The 16666-nt window shown below is 43.9% G+C and overlaps 1 protein-coding gene across 4 annotated transcripts in view; it reads left to right on the top strand.

Moving 5' to 3' along the window:
* Positions 1–16666, top strand: part of SLF1 (SMC5-SMC6 complex localization factor 1) — a 358950-nt gene that overhangs the window by 65526 nt on the left and 276758 nt on the right. For all 4 annotated transcript variants that reach the window (XM_029573230.1, XM_029573211.1, XM_029573221.1 and 1 more), the window contains one exon: positions 13117–13360. In XM_029573230.1, coding sequence (XP_029429090.1) covers positions 13117–13360 — 244 coding nt within the window. The remainder of the gene's footprint in view (positions 1–13116; positions 13361–16666) is intronic.

The raw sequence follows: 16666 nt of genomic DNA, 5'->3' as shown, positions 1-16666 counted from the left end.
GAACTCCAGGCCCTGGTACACTATGCACCGTATCTCCAATTTCACCTCCATAAAGTGTCCCTGTGGACTGACCCCTCATTCCTACCTAACAGGGCCGATACAGTACGGACGCGTAAAAAAAAGTGCGGCAGTGCCGGGCGCCCGTGCGTTTTGACGCGCGCACATTTTGTTTCACAAGCCGCTCGATTCAGTATTCAAATTAGTCGCAAATCCAAGTGGCGGCAAACGAGCGTCCAAAGTGTGCCTATTAAGCGGTAGGCGTTCGCAATCCATTTTACTGTATAGAGCGGTATACAGCGCCTATACAGTATCCAGGGGGCGCTGGCACAATACCTGTCATTTCAAATGTCATTCCATCAGGTAAGTGGATGGTTCTTTTCTACAGACCCCGCATGGACACTGGGGCTGCTGCCCTGAGCATCCGGACGTCCTTGTTCGGAGGCCACCCCCAACCTTCCACGTCTGGGCGCTTAAGGACGTGCAAGGACGTCCGGGCATCTTTGAAGGTCGGGGCCTCCGAGCATGGACGCCCGGAAAGAGGGGAACGCTGCCTTCCAACGTCCATGGCCGCTGCTTTGAGCGCCTGGCCGGACGTCCAAGGTCGGGGCTTCCGTTCATGGACGTTCCTGCCTCTATCTGGGCGTCCATGATCCGAGGCCCTGCTGCCTTCCAACGTCCATGGCCGCTGCCTTGAGCGCCCGGCCGGACGTCCAAGGTTGGGGCATCCGTTCATGGACATTCCCACCTCTATCCGGGCGTCCATGATTCGAGGCCCTGCTGCATTTACGGACGTCTGTAAGCTCTGCATGTGCTCCTCTTCTGTCCGGTTGATTTTCCCTTTGTATTCCATGTTCTCCTCTTCTGTCTGGTTGATTTTCCCTTTGTATTCCATGTGCCCCTCTTCTGTCTGGTTGATTTTTCCCTTTGTATTCCATGTGCTCCTCTTCTGTTTGGTTGATTTTCCCTTTGTATCCGTCTGTATGCTCTGCATGTGCCCCTCATCCTTGGCAGTCATCCTGTTCTTGATTATCGTCACAGTTTATCACACACAAGTTAAATGCAATAAATAGTTGAAATGAAACTTGTACCAATTTTTTAAAGCAAAAATAAATATATTTAAGTATTTGAACTATTTACAAAATTTTGGGAAATTATTAACCATTTTTGTACGGGAGGGCATGGGGAAAAAAAAGGGGAGGAGGAGGATCATCGTCATTGATGTTCCTCAGGCGGTGCCCGTCCTGCAGGAGCCCGCGCCATGACGAGCAGGGACTGAGCTCCTGCCATTGTGCGCAGGAGCTCGATTGTCTCCTGCTGGCCACGGCGCAGATCGTGCAGGATGGTCACCGCCTGCACTGCCATTCCCTCCTGGACCGCCAGGCCGTGGGTCATCTGCGCCAGGAGGAGCAGCATAGCGTCCAGGCACCCCTCAAGGGCTGAGGGCCCTTCCCCGGCTGCTGCGCCGCCCTCCGGCTGTCGACCCGCCCCTAGCATCCCAGGAGAGACAGGACCGACAACGTCAACGATGATGTCCTCCTCGTCTCCCATGGCAGGTGGGGCAGGTGGGGTGGAAAAATAACTGGGGGGGGGGGGGCTGATTGATGGGGTGGATTAATTATGGGTGGTGGCTCAATCACGGGGGGGGGGGTCTCATTTACGGGGGGGGGGGGCACAATGACAGGCTCAGGGGACATGCGGGATGTTGCTGCGTCCTCCATGGCATCCTCTGCCGATGTGTCTGAAAAGAGAAAAAGAGAAAGCGTTACTGCTGTCACACAGGCAAACATCCACAACAGTAGGAGGGAGAACTTAGCAACATTTTAAACAGGAACATAACTTCTAGCATTACAGAGAGTATGACATTTACAAATGCACATTTCATAGGCGGGCCAAATGGCATTAAACATCCACATACTTTAACTATGCTGATGCTATTAAAGGCTTACCGTGGTGTTCTCCAGGAGGAGCGTATTCTTCGCTGCTTGAAGTGTCTTCCGTGGTGCTCTCTGAAAACAGAAATATAAAAATTGTCACAGCTGCGCATACAACGATCGAGAATGGTAGAAATGTTAAATTTCTTCATGGCATTTGTAAAGAAGACCTTGCCGCTTGCAGGTCAACCATGACAATTGCTAAGAGCACATACCTTCCGCTCTGTGGTGGGCCTGCAGGTACTCAGGCTCCTCCCTCCGGATGCGCCTCACCCACTTTTTCAATGCCTCAACCTGGTGGGAATACAATAGAAATAGGAAACACAAGTTGAAATAAAAAGTTTACTTTGCTTTTGAGGCAAAAATTATTTCAAAACAAACAAGTCTAACAAGTGAAGTGTCTGTTTTCCTTTTGTCACCCACAGCAATACAAAACAACCTCCAAAATAGTGAATGTAATTTTACTTGTTTTTTTTCCTGCGTGCTAGAAGATAACAAAGAACATAGGCCTCCGAACTTACCTCCCTCGGGTAGGAAGCCTGGGCATTGAATTGGGCCCTGAGCGCCCACCAGGCCTCGTCGGTCCGGTCCTGGTCCCGCGGGTGCCATGGGCTGAAGTAAAGGTGCCGTTCAGCCTCCACAATTAGGGAGGCCAGCAGCCTCACATAGCCTTGGGTGAAGTTCGGCAGTCTCCCTCTGGGCATCTTGGATAGCATTAACAAAATGGCCATCTGGGCGTAGCGTTACACGTGCAAGCGCCCTGCCACCTGCTCCCGGTGTCCGTTGAGGCGTCACTTTGGTTCCGCCATGTCCCTACTGCAACAAACTTTACAAGCGCTGAAGGCTGAAGCCTAGAATTAGGCGTCCCTTTGGTTCCGCCATGTCCCTACTGCTACAAACTTGTCAGGCGCTCAAGGCTGAAGCCTAGAATTAGGCGTCCCTTTGGTTCCGCCATGTGCGAACTGCTACAAACTTGTCAGGTGCTCAAGGCTGCGGCCCCTCCGCCGTAGGCCATGGACGTTGGAAGGTTACATGGCAAGCGAAATGGACGTTCCCGCCTTTTTCTCACCACTCTCCATGTCTGTATTGCTGCCAACTTTTCTCGGCGCTCAAGGCTGAAGCCTAGAATTAGGCGTCCCTTTCAGTTCCGCCATGTCCCTACTGCTACAAACTTTTCAGGCGCTCAAGGCTGAACATGGACATTCCCGCCTTTTTTGCACTGCAGTTTCCCCTTTGTGACATCATCACAGCGTCATAATCCTACCATGGACGTGTATATAAGTCAATTCTCCGAATGAAAAAGTCCCTTTCTATTTCGTTTTGGCCTAGGACAGACTGTGTACAACTGTTCCGTCGGATATCTGTCGGGACATCGGCAAGGCTTTCAGCAGGTAGGCATACGAATGCACGCTGTGTACACTGTGTGCACACTGTGTACAATTCTGGTCGCCGCATCTCAAAAAAGATATAATTGCGATGGAGAAGGTACAGAGAAAGGCTACCAAAATGATAAGGGGAATGGAACAGCTCCCCTATGAGGAAAGACTAAAGAGGTTAGGACTTTTCAACTTGGAGAAGAGACGGCTGAGGGGGGGATATGATAGAAATGTTTAAAATTATGAGAGGTCTAGAACGGGTAGATGTGAATCGGTTATTTACTCTTTCGGATAGTAGAAAGACTAGGGGGCACTCCATGAAGTTAGCATGGGGCACATTTAAAACTAATCGGAGAAAGTTCTTTTTTACTCAACGCACAATTAAACTCTGGAATTTGTTGCCAGAGGATGTGGTTAGTGCAGTTAGTATAGCTGTGTTTAAAAAAGGATTGGATAAGTTCTTGGAGGAGAAGTCCATTACCCGCTATTAAGTTCACTTAGAGAATAGCCACTGCCATTAACAATGTTAACATGGAATAGACTTAGGTTTTGGGTACTTGCCAGGTTTTTATGGCCTGGATTGGCCACTGTTGGAAACAGGATGCTGGGCTTGATGGACCCTTGGTCTGACCCAGTATGGAATTTTCTTATGTTCTTATGCTTCTTTCTTTCCAACAGGTACCGCGAGGCCACCAGGATTCATGGACTCTGGGGCCACGCTAGCCACTTTCAAACGTTCAACCAACCTTTCCGGCGCTCAAGGCAGCCTATCTTCCAATCTTTGTAGCATAATGATAGTCCGGAAAGGTTGGTAGCTAGATCATCATGTACGCTCAAGCCTAGAATTAGGCGTCCCTTGGGTTGCGCCATGTCCCTACTGCTACTAACTTTTCTGTGCGCTTAGGCTAGGGCGCTCAAGGATCAACCTAGAATTGGGCGTCCCTTTGGTTCCGCCGCAGGCCACTGACGTTGGAAGGTTACATGGCTGGCGAACATGGACGTTCCCGCCTTTTTCTCGCTACCCTCCATGGCCTCGACATCCATGTGGCAGGTCTGTTTTTCATTTTCCTGATCGCAATATATGTTCCCCTCTTCTTTCTGGTAATTCTGTTTTTGATGTTCATGATTTTCACTGTGACTGTTAGCTGTATATGTGCCCCTCTTTGCGGTTATTCTGTTTTTGATGTTCATGATTTTCACTGTGACTGTTGGCTGTATATGTGCCCCTCTTCTTTCAGGGTTTATACTCTTGGCTGTATGCTGTCCATGTGCCTCTGTTCCTTTTCTGTCATTCTTTTGTTAATTTTCAGCACAGTCATTAACCCCTTTTCCCCTTATGTTCTCCAATTCAGACAATGATGCCCGGAAAACATTGCATTGCACGGGTGGAGGCGGAGTCCGGAGATCGGCAACCAGTACTGGAAGGCACTTCAGGCTCTTGCTTGATGCTGTCCATGGGCCCCTAGAGTTTCTAGTATATTTTATTTATACTGCTTTTGTTAATTTCCGTCATGCTGTCTTCCCATTCATTAATCACCCATTATTTTTAATCTGTTCAGGTATTAATATGCCGGGAAAACGCACAATTGCTGAGGTTGAGGAGCATGCCATTGAGCATGAACAACAGGAAGACACAACCTCTAGCCAGCCATCCAAAAAGCGAACCCGTAACGCTCGCTTCACGGACGAAGGAAAGGAATTATTGTGCCGTGCCAGCTGTGAAAATTATAAAGTTCTTTTCCAGTTCAAGGTTTCATGCTCCACGAAGAAAAGGATTTGGGAAAAGATCACATAGGATGTGAGCTCTCTCTCGGTCACGCCCAGGGATGTTAAACAGGTGCAGCACCGGTGGCGTGACACCAGAAAAGAGGTGAAAGAGAAGGCTTCAAAAATTGACGTGTCAGCAAAGAGGACCGGTGGAGGGCCACCATGTCATATCGTGCTGACACCAGCGGAGGAGCTGGTTCTCCGAACTGTGAGGCCAGAGGTCGTTGTAGGCGTGCAGACACAGTACGGCGCTGACACGGCAGCAAGTGAAGGTATGCATGTACATATATACTTGTTAGCATTGCATGTTAACTTTATGGCTCATGAGGGGTTGACTGATGATTGATCGCTTTTTTTCTTTTCTTGATTTCCACTTTTTTCCAACAGTTATTTTGAGATGTGCGGGAATGATTACCCTACTGTCGTCCTCTTTATGGTAATACTATCCGATTAAATTTTGAAAATATGGCACATCTCTCTGTACTTTTCCTGTTATAAGAATTCTTGTTCGATTAGTTAAATTCATGAATATAAATAAATATATAATACTATATATATATTTTTTTTTATTTTCTTTTGTCCTCCGGGTTGAAAATTGGGCTACACTTAACACATTATTCCATGAGCCACATGTTTAGAGTATGACAACGGTACGGCTATAATGTACAATGCACTCTTCAGAGGTTATAGAATAACTGCAACCTCTTTCTCTATCTTTATCCACAGATAAAGTGGACGATGGTGATGGAACCAGCGAGGAATCCATTCCCACGCCAGATGATTTTATGTTCCCGATGTCGAGCGCTGACTCCCCCAGCCAACACATGTCTACAGAGGAAGTGGTTACACTGAACCTGTTTGATGTGTCTTCTATCAGCCAACCACCTGAAGCATCGGTACCTCTGGCACTTGAGGATTCAGCACCCCGGAACCATTTCTTGAATCGCAACCATCTCAGCTACAGGTTGACGCTCCACCAGTACTGGAAACGGCGTCAGTAGCGCAGGACCTTGAACTGGTACTTTTTGGAACTGATGGGCTAAGCGAGCAGCTTTTGAGTGGACTAACCTCGCAGCAGGATCAACATAATGAACTCATCCTCCAGGAAGTGCGGTTGATGCGATCCGACCTAAACGCTGGGATGGCTGCTCAAACAAATGCGATTCGAGAAATGATGGCGGAATTGGTCGGCGCAATTCGAGAACTTGCCTCAGCTTATCGTTCCGTTAACCAATCGTACATTTTTCAATAAAAGTTCTTTTTGTTAATTAACCAATGTATCGTTTAATGTCATATCCCGCACTGAGTATGTCCCTAAAAATGTTAAGTAATCAAAGTGGTCAATATTACAACATAGCAGAATAGCAATTTTTTAAATAGTTATAGATATATACATAGGTGATGGGATGGGTATGGCAAGGGAAGGGACCATGCCGTACGGGGGAATAAGAGCATCATCTTCATTGCGGTTGGCAGGGAGAGACCGGGTTGATAACGTCGATGTCATCCTCATCCCCTATGTCTGGTATGAAGGTACAGATGGGGGCAGGGGGGGGAATCCTTGGCGCTGGAGTGGCGCTCCACGTGCAAGAGTATAAAATACAAGGAAAGACAAGAATGTTGTAGACACACTTTATTGATGTTATACTTCAAGAAATGTAAATGAAACCATAAAAAACAGAGTACAATAAATTAGTTTATGATTGCTGGGAAAAGCTTTGATGTTCATACAAGGAAAGAAAGAAATGTCGGTTAAATGTTTATAAACTTTTTATCGATTTTACACTTCAAGGAATATTAATGCAACCATAAAAAACAGAAGACAATGAATTATATTTTGGTTGCAGGGAAAGGCCTGGATGTTCGTACAAGAGGAAAGAAAGAAAATTAGGTTACAATGGGTAGACAAAGTTTTTTGATTTTATACTTCAAGAAATACCATAAAAAACAGAAGACAATACTTTTTGTGATTGTAAAGGGTTTGATGGAGGGATCAGCTTGTAAAGGGTTTGATTGGGGGGGTCATCATGCTGGAAAATGTTCTGAGGGGATGGATTGTTAGATGAATGGATCACAGCTCCTGAAACAAAAACAAGACAAGAGTAAATAGGCCGTACAGGCAGAGAAATGATTAATATCTCAAATTAATCATAGCGATGTACTACAATGAAAGCACCACATCAGTATGGGACCCTGGAGACAGGTGTGGTTCTACAAGACAGAATAAGAGCAGTTAGGAAAAATGAATGTATAACATTTAATAACTTACAAGAGAAATAACTTTCAATGATCCTTCATCGGACTTCATGACCCCGTGCAGTGTTGTCCACTTCAGCTGCCGGTTCCACAGGCGGATCTGGTGGCAAGTTTTCAGCTACCTCTGCATCCACAACAAATCTCTGACAAATGTTGTGTAGCATGCAGCAGGCAACAATTAGGCTCACCACCTTTTCTGCAATGTACTACAGGGCTCCCCCTGAGCGATCGAGACATCGGAAACGCCCCTTCAGAACTCCAAAAGTGCGCTCGATCATGTTTCTGGTGCTGCCATGAGCCTCATTGTAGCGTTTTTCGGCCGCTGTGCGTGGGGACTGGAGTGGAGTTAGCAACCAGGGCTTACAGCCATAGCCGCCATCACCTATAGGATCAATAATCCGGAATGCATCAAAAACAACTTCGCAGCGCCTAACATCATAAACATAACATCATAATCATAATTGTATACTGAACATCCCTAACATCCCAGACCTGCACACATGACAGATAGAATCACAGGCAGTAGCCATTGTCACTTACCAAGTAGCCAACCTTCACTGTACTTTCCCTCTGGGAATTGGATCCCCAGAGATGAATGTGCAAGAATGTAGGCATCATGGCAGCTCCCAGGATACTTTGCTACAACATTTAGAATCCGAAGATGTGCATCGCAAACGACTTGAACATTCATCGAATGGAAGTGCTTGCGATTCCGGAACGCACTCCCTTCCTCTGACCTGGGGGTAAACGCAATATGAGTGCAGTCGATAGCACCCAACACGTTCGGCATCCCCGCAATACCCATGAACCCACTGTGGATCTGTTGCAGCTCCACTGGATCCATAGGATAGACGATGTACTTCCTCATCCGCTTCATCATGACCTTCAACACCTGTGACAGAAGCTGTGAAATGGAGGCCTGTGTCATACCTGCAACGACACGGTGTTTTGAAAACTTCCGGTACCAAAAAATGTAAGGCACCAAGAAGTTTTGTCAACCCTGGCACAGCATGGTGGCGATCGGCCAGGGGGTCTAGGTCGAAGTGCAGATCTTCATAGAGGAACAGGATTGCCCGTGAGCTCAGCCGGTAGGTTCGGACAACATCTCGCTTACACATGCCAAACAGAGTTGTCCGTGTGCGAATGAAACGTCCTGGCCTGCTGATGGCCTGGTGCTGTGCCTGCATGGAATACAACAGAGGCAAACACAAGAAATTCAAATTAAACACCAATGAACACATATAAATCGTTTAACAGCACATGCATGGATATGCAACACTGTGGATTCTCGGGTGTACATAGATTTACTAGCAGGGCAAATAGAAAAAGTTTCCTAGTACATACATGGATATGCAACACCGTGGATTCTCAAGTTTATATTCTTAAATGAGCTATGCGTTCTTAGCTAAGCTTTTACTATTCATAAATGAGCTATGCGTTCTTATTTAAGCTTTTACTACAATCAGCAGCCTCAGGGATGCCTAATTCTAGACGCAGGAGGAAGGCGTCCATATAGGCGTCTGCTGGCCTTCACCCCCGAGCCTCAGGACACCTAGCAGACGCCAGAAGGCGTCCGTAGAGGCGTCCATGTCTCCGCTGGACCCCCGGAGCCTCAGGACACCTAGTAGATGCCGGAGGAAGGCCTGGCGCAGCTCCCATCTCTCCAGCATCCGTAGAGGCGTCCATGTCTCCGTTGATCCCCCTGGAGCCTCAGGGCGCCTAGTAGATGCCGGAGGAAGGCCTGGCACGGCTCCCATCTCTCCAGAGTCCATAGAGGCGTCCATGTCCGTTCACCACGCAGCATTCATTGAACACAGTGGGAGTGTTAACAACTGTTGAGCAGTCAAAGAAATGTGTTAAAAAGAAATATCAATGCTGGAGTTGCATAGAAATACTGTTTGAAGGCTTACTCATTTAATACTCTTGTACTGTATTCTTTTGTTAAATATGTTTATGGGTAATGTGCAATATAATGGGTATTTTAAGTAATGTATGCATGGTGTGAATGAATGGGTAGTATGTATTTTATGGGTATGTGTAATGGGTATTTTTGAATAGTTTGGGAGTTTGGGGGTATCCACACGATGTTAAAAAATTGTTAAAAAATTGTTTAAAAAGTGAATAAAATTAAATAAATTTAATCAGTTCATATATTATTCTTATTAATCATGTTTGTGATGGAATAATGCTTAAACTAAATGCTAATATCTTGATAATAAGATCGATGATGTTTTAAGAAAGAATAATTATAATTAGTAATAGAACATGCTTGAGAAATAAAACACATTTATGTCCTTATTTGATGATAGATATTATTGAGTTAAGGACAGGTATATTACCCCTGTTGTAGTTACCGTATTGGGTAAATGTAACATCAGGACATGCTAGAGAGATAAAGTTCCTGGGTGGAATAAATGACAGTTTTATGGAGCGATTAGTTCTGGAACTGACAAGAGAGGAAGCAATTTTAGATCTAATTCTTAATGGAGCACAGGATTTGTTGAGAGAGGTAATGGTGGTGGGGCCACTTGGCAATAGTGATCATAATATCAAATTTGAATTAATGACAGGAAGGAGGACAGTAAGTAAATCTACGGCTCTATCGCTAAACTTTCAAAAGGGAAACTTTGATAAAATGAGAAAAATAGTTAGAAAAAAACTGAAAGGAGCAGCTACAAAGGTAAAAAGTGTGCAAGAGGCATGGACATTGTTAAAAATACCATCCAAGAAACACAGTCCAGATGTATTCTACACATTAAGAAAGGTGGAAGGAAGGCAAAACGATTACCGGCATGGTTAAAAGGTGAGGTGAAAGAGGCTACTATAGCCGAAAGATCTTCATTCAAAAATTGGAAGGATCGAACAGAAGAACATAGGACAAAGCATAAGCGCTGGCAAGTTAAATGTAAGACATTGATACGAAAGGCTAAGAGAGAATTTGAATAGAAGTTGGCCTTAGAGGCAAAAACTCTCAGTAAAAACTTTAAAAAATATATCCGAAGCAGAAAGCCTGCGAGGGAGTCAATTGGACCGTTAAATGGTTGATGGGTTAAAGGTGCACTTAGAGAAGATAAGGCCATCGCGGAAAGATTAAACAATTTCTTTGCTTCAGTGTTTACTGAAGAGGATGTTGGGGAGATACCCGTTCTGGAGAAGGTTTTCATGGGTAATGATTCAGATGAACTGAACCAAATCACGGTGAACCTGGAAGATGTGGTATGCCTGATTGACAAAGTGAAGAGTAGTAAATCACGTGGACCGGATGTAATACACCCCAGGTTTCTGAAGGAACTCAAAAATGAAATTTCAGATCTATTAGTTAAAATTTGTAACTTATCATAAAAAGCATCCATTGTACCTGAAGACTGGAGGGTGGCTAATGTAACAGCAATATTTAAAAAGGGCTCCAGGGGCGATGCGGGAAACTACAGACCAGTTAGCCTGACTTCAGTACTGGGAAAAATTGTGGAAAGTGTTCTAAAGATCAAAATCACAGAACATATAGAAAAACATGGTTTAATGGAACAATGTCAGCAGGTCTTGACTCACAAATCTGCTTCACTTTTTGGAAAAGGTTATTAAACATGTAGATATAGGTGAACCGGTGGATGTAGTGTATTTGGATTTTCAGAAGGCATTTGACAAAGTTCCTCATGAGAGGCTTCTAAGAAACGTAAAAAGTCATGGGATAGGTGGCAATGTCCTTTCATGGAATACAAACTAGTTAAAAGACAGGAAACAGAGAGTAGGATTAAATGGACAATTTTCTCAGTGGAAAAGGGTATACAGTGGAGTGCCTCACGGATCTGTACTAGGACCCATGCTTTTTCATTTATTTATAAATGATCTGGAAAGGAATATGATGAGTGAGGTAATCAAATTTGCAGATGATACAAAATTATTCAGTGTGGTTAAATCACAAGAGGATTGTGATAAATTGCAGGAGGATCTTGTGAGACTGGAAGATTGGGCATCCAAATGGTAGATGAAATTTAATGTGGACAAGTGCAAGATGATGCATATAGGGAAAAATAATCCATGCTGTAGTTACATGATGTTAGGTTCCATATTAGGAGCTACTGTCCAGGAAAGAGATCTAGGTGTCCATAGTGGATAATACTTTGAAATCGTTGGCTCAGTGTGCTGTGGCAGTCAAAAAAGCAAACAATGTTAGGAATTATTAGGAAGGGAATGGTGAATAAAACGGAGGATGTCATAATGCCTCTGTATCGCTCTATGGTGAGACCACACCTTGAGTACTGTGTACAGTTTTGGTCGCTGCATCTCAAGAAAGATATAGTTGCAATGGAGAACGTACTGAGAAGGGCAATCAAATGATAAAGGGGATGGAAATGCTCTCCTATAAGGAAAGACTAAAGAGGTTAGGGCTGTTCAGCTTGGAAAAGAGACGGCTGAGGGGGGATATGATAGAGGTCTTTAAGATCATGAGAGGTCTTGAATGAGTAGATGTGAATCGATTGTTTACTCTTTCGGATAATAGAAGGACTAGGGGGCACTCCATGACATTAGCATGTAGCACATTTAAAACTAATCGGATAAAATTATTTTTCGCTCAGTGCGCAATTAAACTCGGGAATTTGTTGCCAGGGGATGTGGTTAGTGCAGTTAGTGTAGCTGGGTTTAAAAAAGGTTTGGACAAGTTCTTGGAGGAGAAGTCCATTACCTATTCATCAAGTTGACTTAATAGCTACTGTTATTACTAGCATCAGTAGCATAGTATATACTTAGTTTTTGGGTACTTGCCAGGTACTTGTAGCCTGGATTGGCCTGGATTGGAAACAGGAAGCTTGGCTTGATGGACCCTAGGTCTGACCCAATATGGCATGTTCTTATGGACAGTTTGGTCCATAGTGGCTATGCTGTCACAAAGAACACCACAATCACTGCATGAACCAATTCTGTCCCATTCACTGGGATGTGATTTGTGACACTGTTCAAAATTTGGCTGTTTATAGGTGATCAGGGAAATTACAGGAGCAAAAATGAAAGATTTTCAGTAAAAATAACTTGCCATCAAAATATTTACTAGAGTGTGACTGTTATTACTTGCTGTTTCTAGTTATGAAAAAGCGTGTAGTGTGCAAGGAGTACAACTACCTTTTTGGTGACTTAAGATTTCCAGCTTTTTTTGAGGCTGGAGTTACCATTCTATTATTCCTTTGTCTCTAACGTTAATCATCTCTTGTACTTTTGGATTGATTTGTCTGCTTATTCCATCTAAGGCACCATGAAAACTGTCAAAATTGGACAAGATATGTAATAATATAGTGTGTTTTCTTAAAACAGAATTGATGACCATTGGCAGTGTATCAGCAGAAATTGGTACTCGTGCACTAAAGCAACAGTTCAGTTTAGTCACCTTAAATATCAGCTACTTGTCTACCACTTTTATTCTGTCCCTTTAACTGAAATCATACAGGAACCCTTACCCAGCAGCATTAGGGACTGTTGAGACAGAGGTTGTATGTCAAGTATCAGTCTGTCCATTCTACTTAAGTATTTATTCTTTGTCTGACAGCTTTCCTAAATTGAAAATATAATTCTCTGGAAGTATCGCTTTATTTACAATGATCTGTTTTTCTTTCTAATGTTAGGCTACTAATAATAAATGCTGTAATTGCTCTGCAAAGAAGATACATTAAAATGTAACATTTTATATCTGCATGAAAATAATTGGAATTTAATTGACTAGTTTTGTCTGTCTTTTGATTATCTTTTGTCTGCACCCCTATTCGTTTATGACTCACAGTTAATTTACTTTCTAGGAAAGTGGGTCCTAACTAAAGACTACGTAATTAATAGTGCCAAAAGCGGCAGATGGCTTGATGAAACAACTTACGAATGGGGATATAAAATAGAAAAAGACTCCCATTATTCACCTCAGATGCAATCTGCACCTAAAAGATGGCGCGAAGAATTGACACGCTCTAGTGCTCCAGGGGCCTTCCACAGATGGAAAGTTGTCCTTCTTGTTAAAGAAGGTGATAAACGAAGAGATGCATTTGTAAGGTAAGGTGGAATTTCCTAAAGCTGAAATAATGAATCATAAAACAGTTTTCATGTAAATTACTAGATTTTATACTCTCCTTCCTTATATTCTCATTGTAATTTTGAATAACTTAGTAATATTGCATAGCAAACCATTCCAACATTTATTATACTTTTCTTCAATATTTAATAAGCCTGATTTTTCTTGCAATGAATTTTCCCACTTTAAAAGAAATTGTGATATGCAGGGAGGATAACTTTCAAAACTTCTCACGTGCACCCATTTACTCATGTATATGGGTGCATGCAAAAATACTACTATGTTTTATAACCTTCATGGAAACAAATTGTGTAGGTTGTAAAATACAAGTACATATGCACATACAAATGCTTGCACATGTAACAACCACAAGCTGTGCACTTAGCCGGATAAATCCGAAAATCACTACTTAGACAAGTAGCTTTTTTCAGATGTATCCAGCCAAATAGTGCCTGCTGCTGCTTAGCTGCATAAATTGGAAGTGAATCAGTCCCAAGTTGCTTTTGGTAAAGAGACCAATAGGAAGAGGCAAGAGATCACAGAGAGAGAGCAAAACAAGATAGCTCCACTACTTATCCAGATAAGTTAAATATTTTTCATCTAAATAGCATCAAGAGCGCTACTTAGCCGGATAAGTTGGAAATTAGCCAGATAAGTGTGCGCAAATGATATACCCATGCATTTGTACTTCAAATTTTAAAAGGATATGTGAGAAGATTTTACTTGCTTTAATTAGATGCTTTTACCCCCTGTAAGTTGGCTTTTACATGCATTAAGTCAGGGAATTTTATAACGTATGCAGCAATAAAATACCCAGTTTTACCAATTAGTCTACCAGTTCACCCAGTCCGTTTGCAGCTCATGAAACTCTGCTGGCTCTTCAGCCTGAAGTCCTCCCATTTCACCCACACCCTCTACCCAGTCATGTTTTCAATCATAAGATGCTTACGATCACTTGCAGTAGTAAATATATGCAAGTGCACAACATTTTGGCAGACTGTAAAATAGCTAATTACTCATGTAAATATTGTCCCATTCCTGGAATAACTCTGGCCTGACCCTTTTTTATTAATACAAATTTGCTCGCTGACCCTGATTTATACATGTAAATTGCAGTTGTTAAAATAGCATGCACTTGTGTACATGTTATTTTATGCGTGAAAGTGCAAATTTCTTAGCATTCAGATAGGTGAATCCAGAGCCAGTGGGTTTTGCACATCTACCAACATATGGAGACTGAGCAAAGCTGATAGCCCATCAGTATTCTCTGTCTCCAACAGATGGTGGACATGCATCTCCCTACTGGGGATTGCTTTAAAAAAAGCGTTTTTAAAAGAGAACAGAAGAATAATTTGCTCCACTCTCCTGTGATAATAACTTATGGTCCCTTCCTCAGTTGAGAATTCCTGAGGTTATTTCTTTGGATCCTTCCCTCAGATGAGTGGCTTGGTCCGTAGCTGGTTTTTTAGCTGGTGTGGACTTGGCTGTAAAAAAAAGAAATAAAACAGTTGAAAAGCAAGCAAGTACAGTGGTGTTGGACCTCTCTCCCTACAGCCAGAGACCAATCTTGTACTCAGCCTGGATAGACTGAGCTCAAGTAAAAGGGTAATTTAAAAAAAAAAAAAAAGAGCAAGAGAAAGGGAGTTAAGTAGGGATTTCTCTCTTCCCCCCCCCCCCCCCTCCCGGTCTCTATGCTCAGTGCACCAGTCTGACAGTCGTTCCCACCTGTGGACCTGTGGGGGAGTTGGGCAGCTTGGCGGGTTGAGCAGCCTTTTTTGGCTAGGCCTAATGTTAGGCTTGTCAGGTTCACCACGTGGTAGGCCATAGCGGCATTTTCGCACATCTTTCTGAGCACAAGATTGCCCTCTACAGTTCCGTCGGTTCATGCTTGTGCGCTCTGTTGTGCGCCCAGGGTGTGTGCTTAGTTAGGCGTCTGGTTAGGTTCCTATGGGGCGCCCAGTTGTGCGTGCACACACAGCATGCACTTATTTGTGCACACTATCTGAGCATCCTTGTGCAAGCTCAGTCTGTGCACTTATCAAGGCTCAGGGCTGAGCACCTAAATTATGGGTACCTAGGTTTTTTTTGGTTTTTTTGTAGCATGAACAAAACAGCGGAGTGCACTATTATCAGACAACCTGCTAAGGTGTATTGACAGAATGGCGTCCATTGCAAAGAAGCATAAGCACCTTGCCCTATGTGTTGCTTGTCATATTCGGGTATCCCAACATGATATTCCCTCTAACTTGTGTCAGTGCTGTTTGTTGGCTCAGGGAGAATTGCCTCTGGTTTTATTAAGCCCGGTTCTTCCCAGCCTACTGCGGGAATCAAGAAAGAACTACCAGAGATGTTGCCTGATTTGGGGACTTCCCTAATTGGTTCGTCAACACAGGAAGGTAGTTCAGTGGGCGCAGGTCCGATGTCCCTGGTTTTGATATGGATTTCTCTGCCTTTTCTTGGGTAGAATTTTTTCAAGGACTGCAGACTTTTCTTCAGGCGCAATCCCCGGCATCAGCCAATCTTCACAAGTCAGGATTTCAGGCTGCAGATTCCTGTATACCTGGTGCTGTGGGTAAGCATCAGAGTAAGCCTAGAGCTGTTATGGGCCTTCACGACAAGGACCCGGATGGCACAGATGATAAAGCCAATCCTTCCTGGAAGATGGGGAAATTCCTCTGGGTTTGGAGCCATATAGAACTATGTTGCGTTTCTTTCATAGAGATGAGTTACCGGCTCTGATTTCCCAGACATTGAGTGTGCTGGGAGTTCTGGGGGCTAAATCTAAGTCTGAGCCAAAGAAAGATCCCATTTTGATTTCTTTGCATAAAGCCACTTGTTTCTTCCCTATTACAAAGGCCATTCAAGTATTGATTGATCTTGAATGGGGCTTCCTGGAAGCTAACTTTAAAGGGGGCCGAGTCTTGGAAGGAATGTACCCCCTGGATCCAGTTACGAGAGAGCAATTGCACTTTCCGAAGGTGGATGCGCTTGTGTGTGCCCTTATCAAGCGGACAACTATCCCCATAGCAGGGGTAGTGGCCTTAAAGGATGCACGGGATAGGAGAATTGAGGCTATCCTTAAGCAAGCTTTTGAAGCAATGGCAATGAATTTGCAGATAGCATCCTGTTGTTCCCTGGTGGCTCGCTCTTGTTTATACCTCTCTCAGGAGATCGATGAGTCTGAATCTGGTGTAAATTCTAGGGCAGCAGCCGACTTTTTGACAGAAGCGGACTGCGATTTGGTTCACATTTCGGCCATAGGAGTGACTTTGGTAATAGGAGCTAGG

This window comes from Rhinatrema bivittatum, chromosome 1 (assembly GCF_901001135.1).
Source record: "Rhinatrema bivittatum chromosome 1, aRhiBiv1.1, whole genome shotgun sequence".
NCBI classification, from domain to species: domain Eukaryota; kingdom Metazoa; phylum Chordata; class Amphibia; order Gymnophiona; family Rhinatrematidae; genus Rhinatrema; species Rhinatrema bivittatum.
This window is presented reverse-complemented; position numbering and strand designations above follow the sequence as displayed.